Raw genomic sequence first — 20,701 nt, forward strand, 5'->3', positions numbered from 1 at the left:
TGTACCTTGTGCAGAAGCGAAGTGTTAGCCAGCTTTTCACAGCGGTATTTAGGATGTTCGAATTTACAACGAACTGCCAGCTGACTTCCTGGATTTCGCTTCGGTATCACCAGTCCATTATTTGACGTCCTTGTCACTGCCACTGTCCCTCAAGGGCAACTCATTACCATGCTGGGGTCCTCTGAATCCGAGTTCACCGCGTTATCGCAATTATTACGACAATTTCTGCGAAGTTCGTATCGGTTCCCATCATTCACTGTGACTACTGTTCAGGAGCTTTAAGCACCATGGATGCTTTAGAGGCCACCATAGCAACTAGAGGCTGAAAATTAACTAAAATGCCACGTGTTTTTTTTAATCTCATATTAAGGACAAGGCGAAGGTATACAGGTGCGGTATTGCGGCTACACCACGTTTGATCGCTGTCATGCGTCTTTACAACTCTCGACAGTATATTTTTATTGTGGTGGTATCGCCAACGTTAGCGCAAGACAAATAGTACCAGTGAGACTTCTCGATGCCTGATTCGACAATACACGGCTCCTGTATTACCAATAATTATATTTAAGGTTTAATACGTATGAACCACGATATGGTTATAACTCGTATTGTCGTGGAAAGATCCGGAAATTTACCATGCACGGGCTTCTATAATTTCGCCTCCGTCAAAATGCGATCGCCGCGATCGGCATCAAACCCGTGGCTTTTTTTAAGGCCAGCAGCTGTGCGCCGCAACGACTATACACCATGGCTAGTAATACGGTGGTTTGAAATACGTTGCACAACCCTTCTCTCCCGGGTGAAGTTATGAGTATAGCATTTGTCCCACAAACTAAGAACGGGCTTTGTCCTGCGTCATTTTTTGTTGTTGTTGTAAGTCTCGCATGATATGAATAAGTTTTCCCTCTTTACCAAAGTGTCGATGTTTACAGTTTTCTCCAGCTTATATTTTTCTATACTATACAGTCTATATAGAAGGTACTTCAAAAGAGCGCCATTCGCGAGATGGCAGTTTTGCAACGACAACACGCATTCCACGCTTGGAACAATTTTCGCCTCTATTCGCATCACAGAAAACGTTTTAGATCTTAGATATTATTTAGGTCCGTTGGTACATAACGATGAGGAAGATGAAAATCGCCAGAACGGGAAAAGAAACACACCATGATACTATAATATCGTTATATATACAGCCGCTTATACAGTCATCGGGTTCGGGCACGTTTTCAAGCATGACTAGTTTTCATCTTGTTGCCAATAATAGGTCTTCTCTAAATCAAGGCTTCGTCGACGTTTTCGCTCGCGCATGGTCGCAGTTGCGCGCATGTAATCGCTCGTTGGCCGCGCGCAATGCGTCACGGCTCTGCGTTCGGTGGTGTGTGTTGCACCACGCTTGGAAAGGGGCTTGCCCGACACATCCTTCCGTGGAGGAAAAAAGAAAAAGCGAGCGCGCGTCACGAACGAAATAAGGAGGTCGCCGATATGCATGCACCGAGTACGTATTCTGCTTCAAAACAGCTAGTTCTCGCTCAAGACATTTTTTTTACTTCTTTTTCGAGAGGTGTTATTTTTGACTACCCTTATACTTGAGTAACGGCGCTCACGATCAGGATATGCCACAACTCATATTCTGTGAAGCGGCTATTTGCGCTCATAAGGAACTGATTCCAAAAATTCTTCAATATCCATGTTCCTCCATTCGTCAGGTGGTTCGTGATCCATTTGAACCGCGGTAGAGGCCTCCGATTCGAGAGGGTGTTTACGCTGTAGATGCACACAGCTTGACGTTAAACATTCGCGTGCGTACAGTAGCGATTGAACTCGTGTTGGGCGGAAGAAACCAATAACGATAGGCGGTCCTAATGGCCCCGCGGCTTCGCAATGTCGATCCTGCACCATCACTGTTTAAAGAGCTGGGGGTTATGGCTGTGCAGGTTTTGGGCGATAATGGTGGCCTGGTGTGCTGATCCCAGATGTGACGTTCCAAGAACTGCTTACTATTTGGACACCAAAACCTTCGTTCTACATCCATGGAGCTTGTTGCTTGTTTGTTTTCATCTCCACTTCGCTGTCACACAAAAAGGAGCAGGGAAAGGGGGGGGGGGGGGCTTGAACCTGCCCCCACTTCTATAAGGAAGGACCCTACGGATGCCTAAGTGCATACAATCCAGACTCGAAGCATACTCGCGTATTTTGTTTCGCGTCGTACTGGTTGATTTAGTACGAAAAGGAAGCAAAATCACAGCTAAAATATGTTTGTGTTTGGCGTGTTAAATTTAATTAGTTCTTGCGCTATGGCGCTAGTATACTCGGTTTATGTTTCCTGCGAAATGGAGATGCCTTTGCTGGAGGTTTCGCTCTTGTATAATCACACTTTTATTGTAAGACGAAGTGTTTGCCAGATAGATTATACACCAAGCATCGTGGTTTAAAACGGGGTTAAAGAGTACGATCAACATCGCTATTTGCGTCATCGTGGGCATTTTGAATTTGGGGAGTCTCAGCTTAGTAGTCTCAGCTCAGGATTTTCTAAGCTTCCTGACATACATATATTCCCCTACACCAACTGCGTATGTTACATGAACCCATGTAGTGATGCAAGTCGTGAAACTCGCACTGCGCAGCGAAGCGACGGAGCACCCACCGACTGTATTGTCATATAACTGTTATGTTATGTGTGTTGTATACACGAATGAATTATGTGCCACCTGCTGAGTTCAGAACTTTGTATATGAGGGTATTGTTCTTTGTATTTTCTAAACGTCACTTTGGAGTGTGATGGTGTACGTTGTTCAAATTTTATATTGTACCATGTGATGTGTATTTATTACGTCATGCTGCTACTGGAAGAATGAAGATTTATCATCATCATCATCAGCCTGACTACGTCCACTGCAGAGCAAAGGCCTCTCCCATGTTCCGCCAGTTGACTCGGTGCAGATTTATATGTAACTTTAAAAGCCTGCACGTTCTATGTTCGACTAACTTCAGAGCTAAGGAGTACTCGACACCGTATACTTCCATGCAAACAACTTTTTATATATATTTTCAATAAAAATCATTTAAATACCCAGAATAATTGTGTATGCGCCTCTCTACAGGCAGGCAGGCAGCAAGCAGGTAGGCAGGCAGGCAGGCAAGCAAGCAGGCAGGCAAACAAGGTACTTCTATTAAGGTCCTGGGCAGTCAGCTAGTGCAGTTCTATACAAAGGAACCCTGGCTTGCCGTCGGCTGATTCCATGTTGGGGCCGGGAAGCCATACCTCTCCGCTCTTTCACGGACCCTCTGAACTGTTTTGGAGGCTTGGACTGGCCTTCGAGCAATTTGGAGCTTGTTCGGAACGGTTTTTTTTTTTCGTTAGGTACAATATTATAGCTGATGGGTGTCACCATCCTTCCGAGAAACACCAATGTCACAAAACACTGCATATAGTGCGAGAGTATAGCTGTCCTGTTACAACACACGTCTTTTGCGCATATCTATAAAAAAAAAGTCGGCTGTTGTAACTAGCCAAGCGGGAAATTATTTTCCGTGCCAGATGAGACAGCTCAGCGTGACTCGAAGCTCCCTTGACCTGCGCCTTGAAAGTGCGACAACCGTGGCCACGGCTTCGTCGCGATGCTTCTCGCAACAAGGTACATGTATATACCCGTAAACGTGACGCGTGTAACCACATATACTCCCGCGTGTTTTAGTCCCCCTCGAACACATATACTTCACGCCTCATAATCATATCGTGATTGAGAAACTTAAAACCTCAACGTGTACTATTAGTAGTTCATGTTTTCATACAGCATATGAGGCTGGTTCCTTACGGTCATTCGCCATATGAGGATCATATCTAAAGGCCCGCGTGTTTCCACATATCTTCTGCCGCCATTTCCAAGCAATGTTCATCTGCGCTGAGTGAAATCCATCAGCCTCATAGTCGATAGTCTGTGGGCGACTTTTCTAAGGTGACAGTAGTATTGCCAAGTCAATAAAATCCTCACCAATCGAAAGGCTAAAACAGATAGTACTACACATTCACTTATACATAGAGGCATCTGAACGTTATCCGTCTGGATTTCTTTTTTCAGTCACGGAAGCATCTGATGTGATGTGCCTTATGAATTCCGCTCACGCCGTTCCACGTTGCAAACAAACGCTTCAGTAGCAACAGTGGTGGCACACGCACGCGCCGGCCAAGGGCTGCTTATCAAGTTGGCGATAACGTCATTGTACCTAGTCGCTCGCTTTCATTCCTTACACTACCACTGCTGCTGCCTTGTTACGTCTTGGTTGCTGGTGTTTTATATCACACACTTTGTTGTTCTGTGCAAGCGTACTTTTGTCGCGGCCATTTTTTCGAGTGACCCACGCCCCTCCTGTGATGATTCCCATACACGTGACAGCCACACGCTGAAGTCCGTCGAATGTGAGCGCCTTCGCCATTCATGATATTTCCCAGGCTGCTCTTGATTAATTGATATGTGGGGTTTAACGTCCCAAAACCACCATATGATTATGAGAGACGCCGTAGTGGAGGGCTCCGGAAATTTCAACCACCTGGAGTTCCTTAACGTGCACCAGAATCTGAGTACACAAGCCTACAACATTTCCGCCTCCATCGGAAATGCCGCCGCCACCACCGGGATTTGATCCCGCGACCGGCGGGTCAGCAGCCGAATACCTTAGCCACTAGACCACCGCGGCGGGGCTCCCAGGCTGCTGTGAGAGGACATTTAAGAGCTACAGAAGAGGCCTGCCGTAGTGCGTAGCAGCGTGTTACATTCCGCAGTGCTGAGCCCAGGGGCTTAGGAAAACTGGGTACGGAAACAGCGGGCTACTTTCTACAGCACTGTGCAAGCCACAGAGCCGAAGCGCACGTCCGCTACCAAAGGAGGTTTTTAAGTTTTCTGGTAGTTTTCTGAAATGCCTTGCTGAAATAAGCCCTGCTTTATTTAGTGCGAGAATCAAACAGTTGTGGAAAGTTGGGGGTGAAATACAGCCCCGCCATGGTGGTACATAGTGGAAGCTACTCGACTGCTGACCCGCAGGTCACGGGATCGAATCCCGGCGGCGGCGGCTGCATTTTCGATAGAGGCGAAAGTGTTGTATACGCCAGTGTACTCAGATTTGGATGCGCACTAAAGGACCCCAGGTAGTAGAAATTTCCGGAGCCCTCCACTACGGCGTCTCTCATAATCATATGGTGGTTTTGGGACGTTAAACCCAACATATCATCAAATACAGTTATTGTTCACTTTGTATGAATGCCCTTTTTTTCGTTTCCATTTCTCAAACAGCACCATCTTTTCAGAGAAGCACGCCCATTTTTCAAAGTAGACATGGCGTCCATAACGTAGTTGGTCAGTGTGTGGCTGTAAACGCGCTGTTCAAAAGTGTGCTCCCTACATGACATTAAAATTTACACTGAACCATCGAAATGGATCTTCTCTTCACATTTTCGTGAATATAATTTTCAAAACGCGGTAACGATGCGAGCGAGTAAAACCGAAAGCAGGCGCAAGCTGCCGTACAACTTGTGTAGTATCACATAGATTCCGAAGACCCACCCAGTATCCTTGGCTCTTATGTCAATATCATGTTGTCACCGAATAAGCTTGGCTAAGAGGTCTAACGCTTTGGTGCAAGTGTTTGAATTGCGGTTAAATAAATGTATTTGCCGAGGGTTTGATATTAAAGCCGGGGTTACGCTTGATGTTCGGCAAGTGTGGTGAAATTCTGAGCAAGCTGCAGCGAGGCAAAAAAAAAAAATGGCACCTTGAAAAAAATTCGACAGATCCTACGTACCATGGGAATCCACGTTATGCGAAGCATGCGCAGGGGAGGTGACCATGTGGCAATTTTTTTATTGAGCGACACGTCATGAAATGATGCTAAATATATGTACAGATGTTGCACGCACAGACATATGTTGAAGAGTTGAAGATGTTTATATAACCAGTTGCTTGCACTTGTGCAACGATGCCAACTGGTACATGCTTGTTAGCAATTGGCTGATATGAAGCGCTGATGCTCGCGAGGATACTGGCCCTGGGCACTGCTACATAAATCAACTTCAGTGCATGACAACTAACCACAATTGGCGTTAACTCGACGTGACGGCTGCATCAAAGGAGTACATATGTAGTGTTCATAAAATCGGGTAGGCAGCACTGCAACCACTATTGACGTCTCACGAAGATTAGCGTCAATTCGAAAAGTAATTCCGAGGCCTGGTGTAGCTCTGTGGCAAAATACGTTATTGCCACGCAGAACGCTTGGGTTCGATTCCAGCTGGGACCCTCACATTTATTCTTTGCATTCGTCGTGTCGACGCTATACCGATGTCGCGTATTTCTTAAAGTTCGCGCATTAAAATTGCCCATGTGTGTTTTCGTCGTTCCTGCGTAGATACCAAGTCTCAATCACCTGTGGCACATTTCCGCATACCAGCGGCACATATATACCCGCCCCTGGGTATGTGCCACTGTGTGGCCGGAAGTGTTTGACTACGTACGTGGCGGGATTGTGACATTATTCATATCTTGACCAGTACGTCATATTGGTCAAACCATCTTACCCTCCCATGCTGATTTTGGTTCAGCCAAGTTAAGGTGATGACCACGAGAGCACCCAAACGTAAGCGGCTAGATAGATAGATAGATACGCTCACAGCCGCCGAAGTTCGTTAAGAAATGCCCCTGGGTATGTGCCACTGTGTAGCCGGAAGTGTTTGACTACGTACGTGGCGGGATTGTGACATTATTCATATCTTGACCAGTACGTCATATTGGTCAAACCATCTTACCCTCCCATGCTGATTTTGGTTCAGCCAAGTTAAGGTGATGACCACGAGAGCACCCAAACGTAAGCGGCTAGATAGATAGATAGATACGCTCACAGCCGCCGAAGTTCGTTAAGAAATGCTTCACATTTAAAATAGCCTACAGTATCTTGAGAGGAAGCACCGTTGTGTTGCTGCAGTTCAGCGAGCGCAGGGCGTCCCTAATACATTGCTTGCTTAAGTGATTCATTCGTTTATTTTTTAAAAAAGTGTATTGTTAATATTGCCAAAGGTATTACACGTACAAACATAAAAAAAAACGTACGAAAAGAACTACAAGCTAACCAAGTTTCGACATCCTCTACAGATATTCTATATGTGCTATTATGGTAGGACGACACATGTTCAGTCGGTAATCAAGGCCGTTTCACACATTTTGTCACAGAGTTTTGTAAATTGTCGGCGCTACAGCACTGACACGCACAGGGGGGGGGGGGGGGGTCAAAAGTTTCTAGACCACTATACCATGTATTTCTAATGAAGCGTGGCCTGGGAACTTTTGACCCTCCTCATGTACGTGCTTCGAGCTCCAATAAGGTTTTACGGTAGTGGCGTTTCCACATTGAATGTACAATACAAATTTGTTGGCAGTGTATTTCTTTTCGTATGCGTATCTTTCATGTGTGTATATGTTATACTTTTAAAGGCACCACCTTTTGACCAAAAGGAATAAATTTTTCATGCTTGTCCTGTATAGCAAGGTAGCACCCCAGAAATTATAGAGTATATGTGAATTGCGTACCAATGACTCCCACCAAATATTCGCTCAACAAATGCAAATTCCTAATGCTAATTGCAAATGCAAATTGCATATCAATAACTCGCACTTATTATTTGCTCAACAAATACAAAGCAAGCTAACAATTCTGAAAAAGAATTCGAACGACGTTGACATCGTTCGTATTGCCCCGCATTCATTTTGTATGTTTATGTAAGTGGTTCGTTACACCTATAACCACTGCCTTGTGCGAATCGCTGCCGAATGTCTGGGAACGTTCCAGATTATTTTAGAACCTTCCTTCAAGACTTCGTGCTGCACGCGAATGATAGTTTAATCTGAATCTAACTCGGCCACCAACAATAACACTGGGCCCCACCGCGGTGGTCTAGTGGCTAAGGTACTCGGCTGCTGACCCGCAGGTCGCGGGTTCAAATCCCGGTTGCGGCGGCTGCATTTCCGATGGAGGCGGAAATGTCGAGGCCCATGTGCTCAGATTTGGGTGCACGTTAAAGAACACCAGGTGGTCAAAATTTCCGGAGCCCTCCACTACGGCGTCTCTCATAATCATATGGTGGTTTTGGGACGTTAAACCCCACAAATCAATCAACAATAACACTGGATGCTTCGACGCAGCGCGTATAAAATGCCGATGCGCTTTACTGCTGCTCGGATATCACTCGACACTCGAGGATTGCTCTCGCCACTTTCTCGGCACAGGTTGAATTGCTCGCAAATAGCTATTAACGATATCAGATTTGAAATCAACAACAAATGGACATGGGCAGGGCACGAAGTGCGTAAGCAGGAAAACCGCTGGTCATTAAGGTTAACTGACTGGATTCTCAGAGAAGGCAAACACGTGAGAGGAATAGAGATTAGGTGGGCTGATGAGATTAAATAGCTGGCAAATATAACGTGGCAGTAGAAAGCACAGGGTCGGGTTGGTTGACGGAATTTACGGGAGAAGCTTTTGCCCTGCAGTGGGCGTAGTCAAGCTACGGCTGCTGCTGCTGCTGTCGATGATGATGATTATTATTATGAATAATTGCTTTTGCCTGCCTTCTTTAGCTTCCTGGCACAAGCTGACTCAAATAAAGAGTTCCGTATTTTCCAGTCTCACAAAGCTTTAATCTACATAACAACCACGTGACAACATGAAAGCTCCGCGCAAAACCAGACAGAGAACCATGTGTTCACCTTTTTCGGTGGTCACTAAGTGACATGTGGCTTGACGGTATATGATGCCACAGAAGACCACGAAGTTTACGAGGACTTTTTTGAAAGCGTGACTACGCGTAACAATTAAGTACTTTCCGCGCTTTGCAGGAACATGGCCGATATGGGCTGTTGTTTTTGCTTCGTATTTTAATGGCTGGCGTATTGTTTACGAGGCAATTTACAGGGGTAATGTATCGCTATAATTCCGAGTGGAAGTTATTTATTGGTGGTAGTTGCTTCATAAGCCCCAACGGCATTCGCGTAAACATCGCTTGTGATTGTCTCTTCACATCCACAACGTATATAAGCGACTGAACGTTATACGTTAACTATGACGACTTCAAGAAAGTGCGAGCCATGGTTTTTTTATCTATTCAACTTCACAACCGAAATGGAAAAAAGGAAAGAGTATCGTTCGTATCTTTTACTTAACGTGGCAGCGTTTTTCGTTCGAGGTTGGGGCATTGTGCGATACACAAAAGATATATATCTTCGGTTATACTGTTAGCCATCACGTGGAACTGATTTGCGCTTTCTCTTTATTTTGTCACTCGTACCTGCAGGACGTTGTATGTTTTCCCTATTTTTTTATTCTTTGTGAGTCCCCTCTTTCCTTTAATTACTACTTGTCAATTCAAGCAGAGGCTAATTCACCCTATGATTTCCTTCGATGCCTGCATTTCCGATGGAGGCGGAAATGTTGTAGGCCCGTGTGCTCAGATTTGGGTGCACGTTAAAGAACCCCAGGTGGTCGAAATTTCCGGAGCCCTCCACTACGGCGTCTCTCATAATCATGAAGTGGTTTTGGGACGTTAAACCCCACATATCAATCAATCAATCAATCAATCAAATAATCAATCAATTTCCTTCGATGCGTCCTTGAACGTCGTGCGATTCTTACTGCTGTTTATTGCGTCGCTATAAAAAAGCCAAATCCGTAACGGCCAGGTATATCATCCCAAGAAAAACTGCCACAATTGATATTTATTTCGTGTAGAGCGATCCCTCTACGATAACCATTTGTTTGTTTGTCCTGTCGATGGAATAACGCCACGTGCAGTCTGGCTCAAGGACGATCCAGCACAGTGACTGGGCAGTTGTAAATGTCATCCCATAAGCACCGGTTATGGGATGAAGAGCGGTATCTGTAGTGCCATTGGCACCGCGGTGATTTCTTGGGATAGCATGATTTACCGCGAACAGGTGTTTTTCTCGTCTACTTGAGAGTCACAGGGCTGGGCCACGTAAGTAGTACTATGAAATTGCTCTTGTCCCTGGGAAGCTTCCTTTCGTTCACACGCCCTGCGTTGTATACGTAACCATAAAGACCATAAAGTGGCCGAAATCACCACTGCGGCTTTGTTTGCTGTGATTACTCTGCGTGGGATCACTTCGGAGCACTATACTAACATTGGTTACGAATCATTACACGCTACAAGGCTGTAATGAACACCATAAGTATATCAACAAGGCTAAGTATTGTACGAGTTGATATGCGTTACCTTTTATGGACATGTAAAGGGTTGCAGCCATGAAACGCTCCCGTCACCTCCTCCAAGCCGGCCTTCGCTACAGTGACATTGACAGTTACAACCGCTGGATACACGAAAACAGATTCCACAAGACACTACTTCACTTCATACACAACACCGGCCTAACAGCCCACATTTAACAAAAAATATTATGCCTTAAAGACAAGTCTTTGTCGCAATAAAAAAAATAGCAGTTCTTCGGGAACGTTGGTGATGCATGACAAAAGGTAATAGAGCGGCGATTAGGTTCTAGGGTGTCACTTGGCATTCGCTTAGAACATTTTACTAACGCTTGTAATGAAGCATTATAGATTATAAGGCTAATACAATCAGTCTATATCAGCGAAGCTAAGTATAGGACAGGTTGGTATATATTGCAAGGACGCTTATTCGGACAAGCTTGTGATGCATATCAAAGGCTTACAGTGTGAAAAGTCACTGGAAACTACGCAGATAAAGAAGTTTAACTAGCGTGACCGACAGGAACTAATAATACGACAAAGGAGGAGCTAATGCGACCACGCTTCGTCTGTTGAGTTTCTTCACTTCTCTACTCTGTGTTGTCTTCACCGCGCTGTAAGCTTTTGACTTTGTATGCATACGCATTCAAATACAAAACAAAACCACGGTAAAACGAATGCCTGTAAGAGACTGCAGGAACGAACAGTGCGAAAGCGGAAGTACATAGAAACCGAGCACTATTTTTTTTTTCGCCCTAATTCGCAGGGTCTCCATAAATGTCAGGAAATTTGTTCATGACAGCGAATTATATCCTCCTTTGAGTTTTTTGTGTTACTAAAAATTATTTCAACCTCATTTCTAACGAAGTCATTTCTTGATACCGCCTTGGTGTATCCCGCCTGAATAATACATCCAGTATTTTTTTCCTAATATGAATGATAAAGGTGTTACAGCTAGCAATCGTAGTCTCCAACCATGGGACGGTACCTGTGACGAATAATTACTGTAACATATTAAAACCAATGTTTAAAACAATATACCTCGATGTTTTTAGTTAGGATGAACATTTTAAGAACTGCTAAGAGAGATTTCTTTTTATTCTTGCAAGTCAAAGTGAGTACACCATAGTTAACAAACATTGTATGCATGGAGTGTAATAACTACTGCCACTTTGTAGTTTTTCTCTGTTTTTTAGGTTTTATTTCGACCATGGCTCTCGCGGTAAGGTTTACTAGTTTTTCGTATATACCTACTGCTTTGTTGTGTTTTGTTTTAAGTGTCACATATGATACATATGTACATATATATATCAGTACCGAGCAGGCACATATTCCTTGCTTATTGTGCGCCAAAATAACGCGCATTCATGTTTTAGTTCAACCTTTTTATTTTAGAAAAGTCTGGTAATACTTTTATACAGCACACCTAACGCGATCGCGAAGAAACACTAAAAGATAAGACAGCTTTACGGTGACTAGGTGCTACTTTCGTTGAACTGACAATGCTTTTCGACTCCAAGCTGAAGCGCACTACGATGTTATCCAACGTATCCTTACCGGGGGCACACCTAAATAACGATAATTCGAACGCACAAAACGCGGCGCATTCGTGGGTAGAATTACTGTACATGCTACCGTTAGGTAGCGGAGTTGCGCGAAGAACCGCCTAAATTCACACGTATGCGGCGAAGCCACACTCGGTTTCTGTCGGCGGCATGCCCAGCGTTCTCTGTACCAGCGTGTCGCTCACCGGCTAAGAACTTGACTGGTGATGACTAGCGTCAATCCAGTTTGCCACAGCTGGAGCGTAGAAAAGTAGGCCGATCACGAGATTCTCTGCGATGTAAAGTGGCGTTTAGGAGGAAAAAATGCAACTCTGCTACATAAAGGTAGCAGATGCATTGTGCACTAATTCTATTTACAGGCGCAGCGCAACAGATCAACGTACCAGCTGGGGTTGGCATCAGATACACGCTAGCGCAACAAGTATAGGAATCCCGGAGGCGGCAAGACAAACGCAGCGTATCCTCGCTTCTTCACTAGATGGCAACACTTTACCACCGCGTGACAATTGACGCGCGAATATCCACGTGTTTTGGATTTGAGAACCCTGCCACGTCGACGCAAGTTAAAAAGAAGAAAAAAAAAACAACAACAATATTATGCGCATTGACCGCTAACCATGTTTAGGCCACTGAGCAATCCCTCTCGTTAAAGTTCCTTCATTTTAAGCCAAATCCAGTGTTTTTTCGGCGCCGATGGATCTCGGTGATAATCGCGTTGTACGTTAGTCTACACTCGTTGACGTCATTGATTCAAGATTTCAGGTTTCAGAGATGCGCAGATTGCTTACAAATGAAAAGAATCGAGACACCATAGTTGAACGAAAATTTTATCCTGGTCGTAAAAATACGGCGCCGTCTTCGATAAGTGAGTCCGGTGAAGACCCCTTCATCGCTGGACTATTTATAACAACAAACTTTATGTACATACTGAACTAACTACAGCGCAAAATGGCAGCAAATAATAATAATAAAACGGAAGAATGACCCTCAGTGGGACCATGAGCAGCAGTGATTTCTACAATGCGCTGCGGCGATAGCCACGATAGCCATGGTTTAGAAACGCATGTACATACATGGCGTCACCTCCGTTCACATGAATGAGTTTTCAAGCGGAATGTCGGAACGATAAATATTCTACGTCACACATTCTGTCTATACGTCAAAGCTGCACGAACGCTACGTCAGAGCTATGTGTCAGAGCTGTACATCGAGCTGTACGTCTGCGCGTCGGAGCTGATTTAGAGTTATTACGCTTGTGACAAGTAATTCGCCCGTGGCAGAAGTAACCGACACAATAAGCCGTACGAGCGAAGTCTGTATTTATCAACTGAGGTGACGTTGCTCCACTTCAACTCGCTGTATATTTGCTTCAATGTCCGAACTGTTGTAGGTCGAATATTGTGATGCTATGTTTGATTTCAAAATTGTTGATGTGTTGTGTGATACACGGGTATTTCCACGATGTTTGCGTATCCACATTGGAGACAGTAATTAGATAGCAGGGTAACCGTTGGGTGGTTTCGATAACGAGCCAGAATTCAAGCCGAAAGTAGCCAGACTAGTGATGCTGCTTAATTTCATCACCAGAATTGTTTCCAAATAAAATAGACGGGTTATACGAGTAGAGTTTTTATTTTGAGACGATAAATATTACCATTTTAAATAAGCAAGACCACAGACCATAACAGTTTCCAACGGCCCCTGGCGTTAAACTCGGACTGTTTACTCTGAACATATCCTCCGAGATTGCGCAGCCCGCCAGCTCGCAATCTCAGAGGCCATGCTTTGCACCTTTAGCCGCAGAAAGCTGTGAACCAATTAAAGTCAAAGCATGTCATCGCTTCATTTATATTGCTTTAACGCGTCAGCGTTATAAAGCCCGATTCGCAGGAATTCCGTTGTCAGCGTCTGTGTCTGCCGCAAGAGTTGACTATCCTGTATTAGAATGAAGAACTCAGAGCGCACCTATGTTTGTTTTCAACGATTCAAGGAGCGAGTGTTTTGAGCCCACAATACTGGAAATTAAGACGGTATGGACTGCCATGTGTCTCGGGGAAAGTGCTTATTCCCTTAAAAGGAGAAAAGCCAGAAATAAAATGAAATTTACCTTTCTTCGGAATGTAAACTTCTACCACCCATCATCCTTCTGGTGACAACAATTTCGTTTTGGCGCTTTTTCATTTAATGCTTCTTTTATTTATAAATTCTACCCTTGTTCATATATGCAGGAGTTTGACTTCGTTTGTGCGAGAGAATCATACGTTTGCATGGCTTTTTTTTTTTTTTTTTTTGCGAATGTTCTAGAGCATAGACGATAAAGGGCATTACTCATTGTCCCGTTTGAGAAACTTGACATCTGGCCTATCAGATGGCGGAATCCTCAGGGTCCACCACTTAGTAAAGGTCACGTGGTGAGAGTACCCCAGGTTGCTGAATACCATACCAGCCACAAGGCGACCAATGGTGAATCTTTTATTTATTCCTCAACTCTTTATTACGTTACCGAAAGTCCTGGCTAGGATTTCATTTAGGGGAGGCATTTTGTGTGTATCAGATTTGATGTGCGTCTCCGTCCTGGCTTGAGGTAGACCGATCGGTAAAATGAAAAAGCCTCTGAATTAGTTCAACTCTCCCTCTTTCGTCCTTCGAACAAAAACCACTGTTTGCAAAAGCACAACACTTACCTGAAGTCGGTGCTTCTGAAGCTGATGATCAGAGCGCGCACAATTGACACGAACACGCGGTAAAGTGCCATAACACTTTATTTAGATGTGAGACCCTATACTCGCACGATATCTTCATCACGAGTTGCCCTCTATGATTTATTGTCTACGACACGACAGTGCGGAATAAATATGAAAGCGAGACTAAATAAAAAATAAAGAGGCGAGGACAGGTAGCTCTTTTTGGCTCTCTCCGACAGACCAACAGCCGGAATATTCTAAGATACCAGCGGGCCACCGTCGACGCCTATGAGGGTTAAGATGAAACACACACCGCGCGTCAAAGCAAGCGACGAGACATCACAGAAAAACAAAAGAGGGCCAGGGAGGAAAAGGCAAACAGTTTGTGCACACGCACCGGCCCGGTGAGTACGCAATGTCCAAGGTATTTGTAAAGATCACAGTCGACGTCCGAAGTTCCGTTGTTGAAGCATAAATTAGATGCGGCACACGACAACCGTGCTCAGGTGGGTGATGACAGCCCGGCACCGATGCCGCAAACGACCTGCAAAGAGGGAACGAATCCACCATTTGAGAAATCGAAGTCTTCGAAAAACGAATGCATTGAATCACTATTTGCTAAAGTGGACGGGCTTATTTATTTATTCAGATACCCTAAAGTCCCCGAAGGGCATTACATAGGGGGGGGGGGGGGGAGAACAATGTGTTGAGTACATTTCGATTCAAGAGCAAACACAGTCAAGAGCGGGCATGTAACAAAAAACGGTAGAAAAGCAAACAAACAAACAAACAAAAATAAATGGAAAAGAAATACAAAGCAAGCGCACATAGTACATGGCTCTGATAATAAAAATCGCTTCAAGTGGCTTACAAACAAATCGTGATTATGAATTGTGGCAATATCTTCTGGTAATCGATTCCAATGAAAGATGGCCAAGAACAACGGGGATTGACGAAGAAGATTAGTACGGGCAAACAAGGGGAGGACTTTGAAAGCGTGATCTAGACGCGGAAAAATGCGATGGGCAGGTTTGATATGCGATGCAGCAAATGACGACGCACTATGATAGAGCCGGTGGAAGTGACACAGTAATGCTAGTATTCTTCGTTTTTCCAGGGAGGGCAGCTGTAGAGATTCTTTAATGGCAGTTATGCTAGATGTGCGGGAATAGTTCTTAGTAATAAGACGTGCTGCTTTATTTTGCAAGGCCTCCAGTCTGTTAAGTATGCCTGGTTTGGGTTCCAAATAATAGACGCGTAGTCGAGTTTGGATCGAACTAATGAAGTATAAGCTAAAAGTTTAGTTGACTGACTAGCTAAATACAAATTTCGTCTGATGAAACCGAGTGTTTTACTTGCCTTGGAAATTATAGCATCAATGTGTTCATTCCACGTATGGTGGAATGCATTGACATGCATGTGACTATTATAACACAGTGTCCTTTGACAGTTTCACTACATGCCCTTTATTTTCCGGGTTAAGTGATGAGGAAATAACTGGCGATAAATTACCGCTTCAATTTGCACTAACATTTACACGATTTTGAGAGCAGGCTGCTACTATTGATTGAGAGCAAAATGTCAATAACTCGCGTTATGAACCAGTTTGCCATATGACCTCCAGTGCATTTGCGAAGGTGAATGTGTGGTGCCACTCGTAATTATGTCATAACGTCGAGTGCAAGGCTCTAGTTCATCCATAAACTTAACGTGGACAACGCGAGAATTATTTATTACGCATGACATTCACAGTATTCTGGGTGACAACTTACTCTACAGTACAGACAGACAGACATATAACTTCATCGTACTCTACAGTATGTTGGAGATAAATGGAATGTGTTTCGACAGTTTGGCTAGCACACTGCTTCAAGGTTTTCCTACGAAGTGTGGGAATTAGTGAGAATCTAGAATTGCGTGTCTACAGAATAAATAATGAAATTGCCAAGACATAACGCAGAATTAGAACCCGCATCTGCAAAGAACGCGCCGAAGCTAAAGGCCTCACGAAGGCCGCGCAGGAGGTAGTGGTTTGTTCGGTACAAGTAAACAACCGACAGGTAAAAACAACATCCCAGAAAACAGTGTGCAAAGCGTCCTGCGCTGCGTTGAGTCCGGTGGTCCTAAAACATTCTGTCTCTTACTTCGCTATTTAAGAAATACCAGGTCGACACTGACTACAGCGCTAATCAGTGCGTGCAACAGTGATCACTCGATACAATTGTGCCGGTGACAACGTAATAAACGGGGGGGCCCTGCATAAAACTAAACAAAAGCTACAAGACCCAACAGAAGGCGGGGAGATGTGCTAAAACGAGGGCGGTTGCCAACTCTAACAAAGAGCACGAGCGAGGTGGCGACGGCAGCGACCAAGGAGGTTCCGTTGGCGCGCCTCCACGACGCACAAGGAAGCGAGCCAGCGTGCGTCGATAACCGCCGCTGCCACGGTCGTCTCTCCACCGCTTCCTCTTTCCAGTCGCCGTCCTCGCTAAGCGCAGGCGACGAGGGCAAGATGAGAACTTGCACGAGCTCCAAGAGGACGCGCTCGACGACTACGCCGTCAGTTCCCGGCCTCTCCCGAAGCAAGGGGCCGTTGCCGAGAACTCATCTTCGTACTGAGTCTCTCTGTTGGAGCTGGCCCTGTTTTAACGTTTAAGCCTTTTCTTATTGTTGTCCTGCTCTTCATTTTTCCTTTCTTACACCGTGAGGCACGCCGATCGACCTGGGTGCAGCTGACCAGACTGGTTCTGGCAGAGACCCGCGGCACAGCTTTTTAACGCTTACATAATAAAAAAGAGGACACACACAGCTAAGGCGGTTGCATCAACATCATGAGCGAACTGATTGGGAGAGAGGGGACAACGGCCTGAATGTGATGGGTCGGCACGTTTAGAGAGGCTAGAGCAATTCCTTGTGCTCCGGAGAAGCTAGACTCGTTTAAGAGAGCACGCGCAGTGCGCTGACACGTGGCCCATCGAGCTTGGGAAAAAAAAAAAAAAAAAAAAAAAACGCCGCACTGCACTGTTTCGTACCTACATAGTGTCAAAACTGGCATTGTATGGGGTACCTTTCTAAGAGTATGCTGACAAAGGTCAGCAGTTTTCTTAAAATAATCACGAAGTGAATTGGGAGTTGAGTCTTGGCGTAAAAAGAATACGATGCGACACCCTCGTGCGCTCGCTTCCTAAGGATCGCTGAACTACTTCTCGCGATAAGACGAGGCAACTCACAAAATACGAATCGACAAAACAACTTATCTACAAAACAAAGCTCAACGTTAGCTCTATAAGCAGCTTTGGGAGCCCCATACTCTTGCTTGCGGTGTATTTAAGAAACGCTATCGCCACCAACGTACGGGCGGGGTATAAACAAAGAGGAGGGTGGGCCCTCGGCCCGCCCTTAGCGACAAGTTTCAGCAACAAAACAATCCGCTCCGAACTAACAGAATCACGTCGAAGCAATTCCTTACTACAAATTTCCGATATTCATTAATATTCTGCCCCGAAAACGGTGGTGTTGAACGCCAGGTGCTGAAGCAGGTAAACTGCGTTGTTGTGGACTTTTCAAGGACGTTCCCGCCAGAGGCGGGAGACGAAAATGGCGCTAGCAACAAAGGACGCACGCAGCGTACACAATAACATTGCCGCGCGACTCGTGCATAAAAGCGTTTTCGTTGACGACAACTATTCTAACGATTTCCAAAACTTATGCGACATTCAGCGAAAAATAACGAAACGGCAAATCGGAACGCGCTCTTACCAGACTTCAATGCCGGTTGCCGCCCGAGTTCCTGCGGTTCCTCTCGGTGTTGGCCATTTTCGTGACTAGCTTGCGAACGTGTCCACTTGGGTCATGGTGGTTGGTGTGCTCCGAAGCCTCCCTCTTCGACCTCTGCTTGCCGCTGTGGCCCGCATACAGGAACTTGTCGTGGTCGAAGTTGTAGTGCTCGTACTCGTCAAAGTGGCTTTCAGACATCTTCAACGACTTGCCTGTTGCAGCGACGGGAACTTCGACGAAGGTACTAAACGGTCGCAGAAAAACTCAGAAGCAGGTAGGAATGGCCAGGCAATCGAACTTGCGAGTTCGCAGGCTCGAGTTTGGAACGCGGCAAGGGATCGCTTCGAACGCTCCGCTCAGAGACGGTTCTCCGATATACGCAAACGCAGGTCCGCGACGGCGCGTTTATGTTGCCTTCCCGGGAGTGACGTCACCGCTCGAGCCAAAACAAACTACAAAGCGCAAAATGGGAGCAAACGCGCCGCTCGCCATCTGGCGCCGACTCTGATAAGCTCGGCGCTGAGCTTGCCCGGGCTCGCACGGCGCGCGTTCGACGGCGTTGCCGGCTTTTTCCGATGTTGTTTTTTTCGTTCGAATTCTTGATTTTGTGCACGACGGTCTGTGACGGCATCCGCTCGGTGCAGCGACGTGCGCTGCTGCAGCAAAACAGAGGAGCTCTCGTCTCTCCTAGCCACGCCAGACGAACCGGCAACGTACACGTACACGATATGGGAGACTATATTCTAGAACGTTTGCTCGCCCGCAGCAGTAAATAAAAACAAACGTGACTCACCTCCGGTAACCTTGAATGGAAGGGCGTCCGCGTGACTACAGTAAGAAAAGCGTCCATACGGGCAATGTGCAGGTGTTTTGATTGCGTACGTGGAGGCGAGAAGGAATTCACCTTGTGCGCTGACCTCGCTCGCGGAGTTGCGCTTGCAAGACACACTGTGAATAGCGTCTGTATTGTTCCTGGACTGACGTCGATGGTTAGGTGACTCATGGTCAGCTCCCGTCTGGTTAGCACTGCCGCGTGCTTGAGATAAACAAGAGCACGTGCCTTATACAGCTTTCGAAATGTTCGTGTGTTATGGAACAGTAAGAAGTAGTTCGCAGCTCTGCTTATCTTGCAATACTTATATGCTATTGCGTCATTGCATTGGATTTTCCCGAAATCACATGGCGTGCTTTCAATATGCCAGCATCCCTTGCGGAAAGGCGAGGTAGCCTTTTCTTTTTTTTTTCGTGACTCTACGATGAATTAGTTATTTGTTGTGAAGTATGACAGCTCAAGCAATGATTCGGTGCAGTTAATGGGCGATTTAATAGTGCATGGCTCAATGCCAACCTCCAAAACAGAAATGAACTGGAATAATAATTTAGTAGATAGGACCAGCATATGCAGAGCATGAACGTGGTTGTAAGTTAGAAAACCCGCTGCATTTATTTTAGACGTAAAAATATAAATGATAGTTGAGTGCGGGTCGGTGCACGTCAGAGGAAAAAATAATACCGAGTCTAAAAATGTTGAATTTTTGAACGTTGGCAAGTGATTAACAAACGAAGGTTATCTTTCTAGGATACGACAACTTGCCTTTTCAGTAAAGAGATCAAAAAGGGAAATGTTTAGCGCAAATATAAAAACGTTTTGGTGCGTTGATGAGAATATAAAACAGGGTTCCACAGCGGCACATTCACTCGCAGCTATTGTCTCTTTTTTCAACCTTTTCTGAGTCATTTCAAGCTGAGCGATTAACAGACGAAGCATGCATGGAATGTAAACACTGCACGAAGCATATTTCAATAACATTCATAAAGGGTTAACTGTGCTATAGCTCCGTAAGAAGGTCTGTTCTGTATCAAAGAAGTAACAAACACAACTTTTAACGTGGCGGGGCAGGTGGCCGTGTAACCGTATCGCAATGTAAACAACCATTTTCGGTTCACACGCAGTACAGAAGCAGTGGCAGTTGTTACGCGCCATGCTTCTTGACGTCTCCGGAAGCTTCCAGCCGGGTGTTCAGCGTAACTAAAACAAAATTGCAAAGCCGGGCACAGTTTTCAGAGCTGCAACGCCGAGGCGGGGTGGCGGAACAAGTCTCTGCAAGTTTCTGGGTACCCTGATGTTGCTGCATGCAGGAAAACGGTCGTCAGATGCCCCTCGCCGGATGCGGGGGAAGGCTGCTGCTCGTGATGTAAATGTTTGTTCTCGCAAATGTCTGACGTAAATGTTCGATGTCGCACACACACACACACACACACACACACACACACACACACACATATATATATATATATATATATATATATATATATATATATATATATATATATATATATATATATATATATATATATATATATATATTACCCTAAGAGTTCTTTCTTTTTCTACACACTATTCATAATATA

At 45.2% G+C, this 20,701-nt stretch overlaps 1 protein-coding gene across 1 annotated transcript; it reads right to left on the reverse strand.

Annotated features, from left to right (window-relative positions):
• Positions 1-14,572: 14,572 nt before the first annotated feature.
• LOC119170319 (nuclear protein 1) lies at positions 14,573-18,710 on the reverse strand. Its single transcript, XM_075876956.1, has 2 exons — positions 18,272-18,710; positions 14,573-15,056 (listed from the first exon to the last, which is right to left on the reverse strand). The coding sequence occupies exon 1, from the start codon at positions 18,485-18,487 to the stop codon at positions 18,278-18,280; it is 210 nt and encodes a 69-aa protein (XP_075733071.1). The 5' UTR covers positions 18,488-18,710; the 3' UTR covers positions 14,573-15,056; positions 18,272-18,277.
• Between the last annotated feature and the right edge of the window lie 1,991 nt (positions 18,711-20,701).

The sequence above is a fragment of the Rhipicephalus microplus genome, chromosome 2, assembly GCF_043290135.1.
Source record: "Rhipicephalus microplus isolate Deutch F79 chromosome 2, USDA_Rmic, whole genome shotgun sequence".
Classification (NCBI taxonomy): domain Eukaryota; kingdom Metazoa; phylum Arthropoda; class Arachnida; order Ixodida; family Ixodidae; genus Rhipicephalus; species Rhipicephalus microplus.

What these genes read in the sequence shown, in the direction of transcription:
- LOC119170319 (XM_075876956.1), bottom strand. Translation starts at nt 18,487, where the DNA reads ATGTCTGAAAGCCACTTTGACGAGTACGAGCACTACAACTTCGACCAC.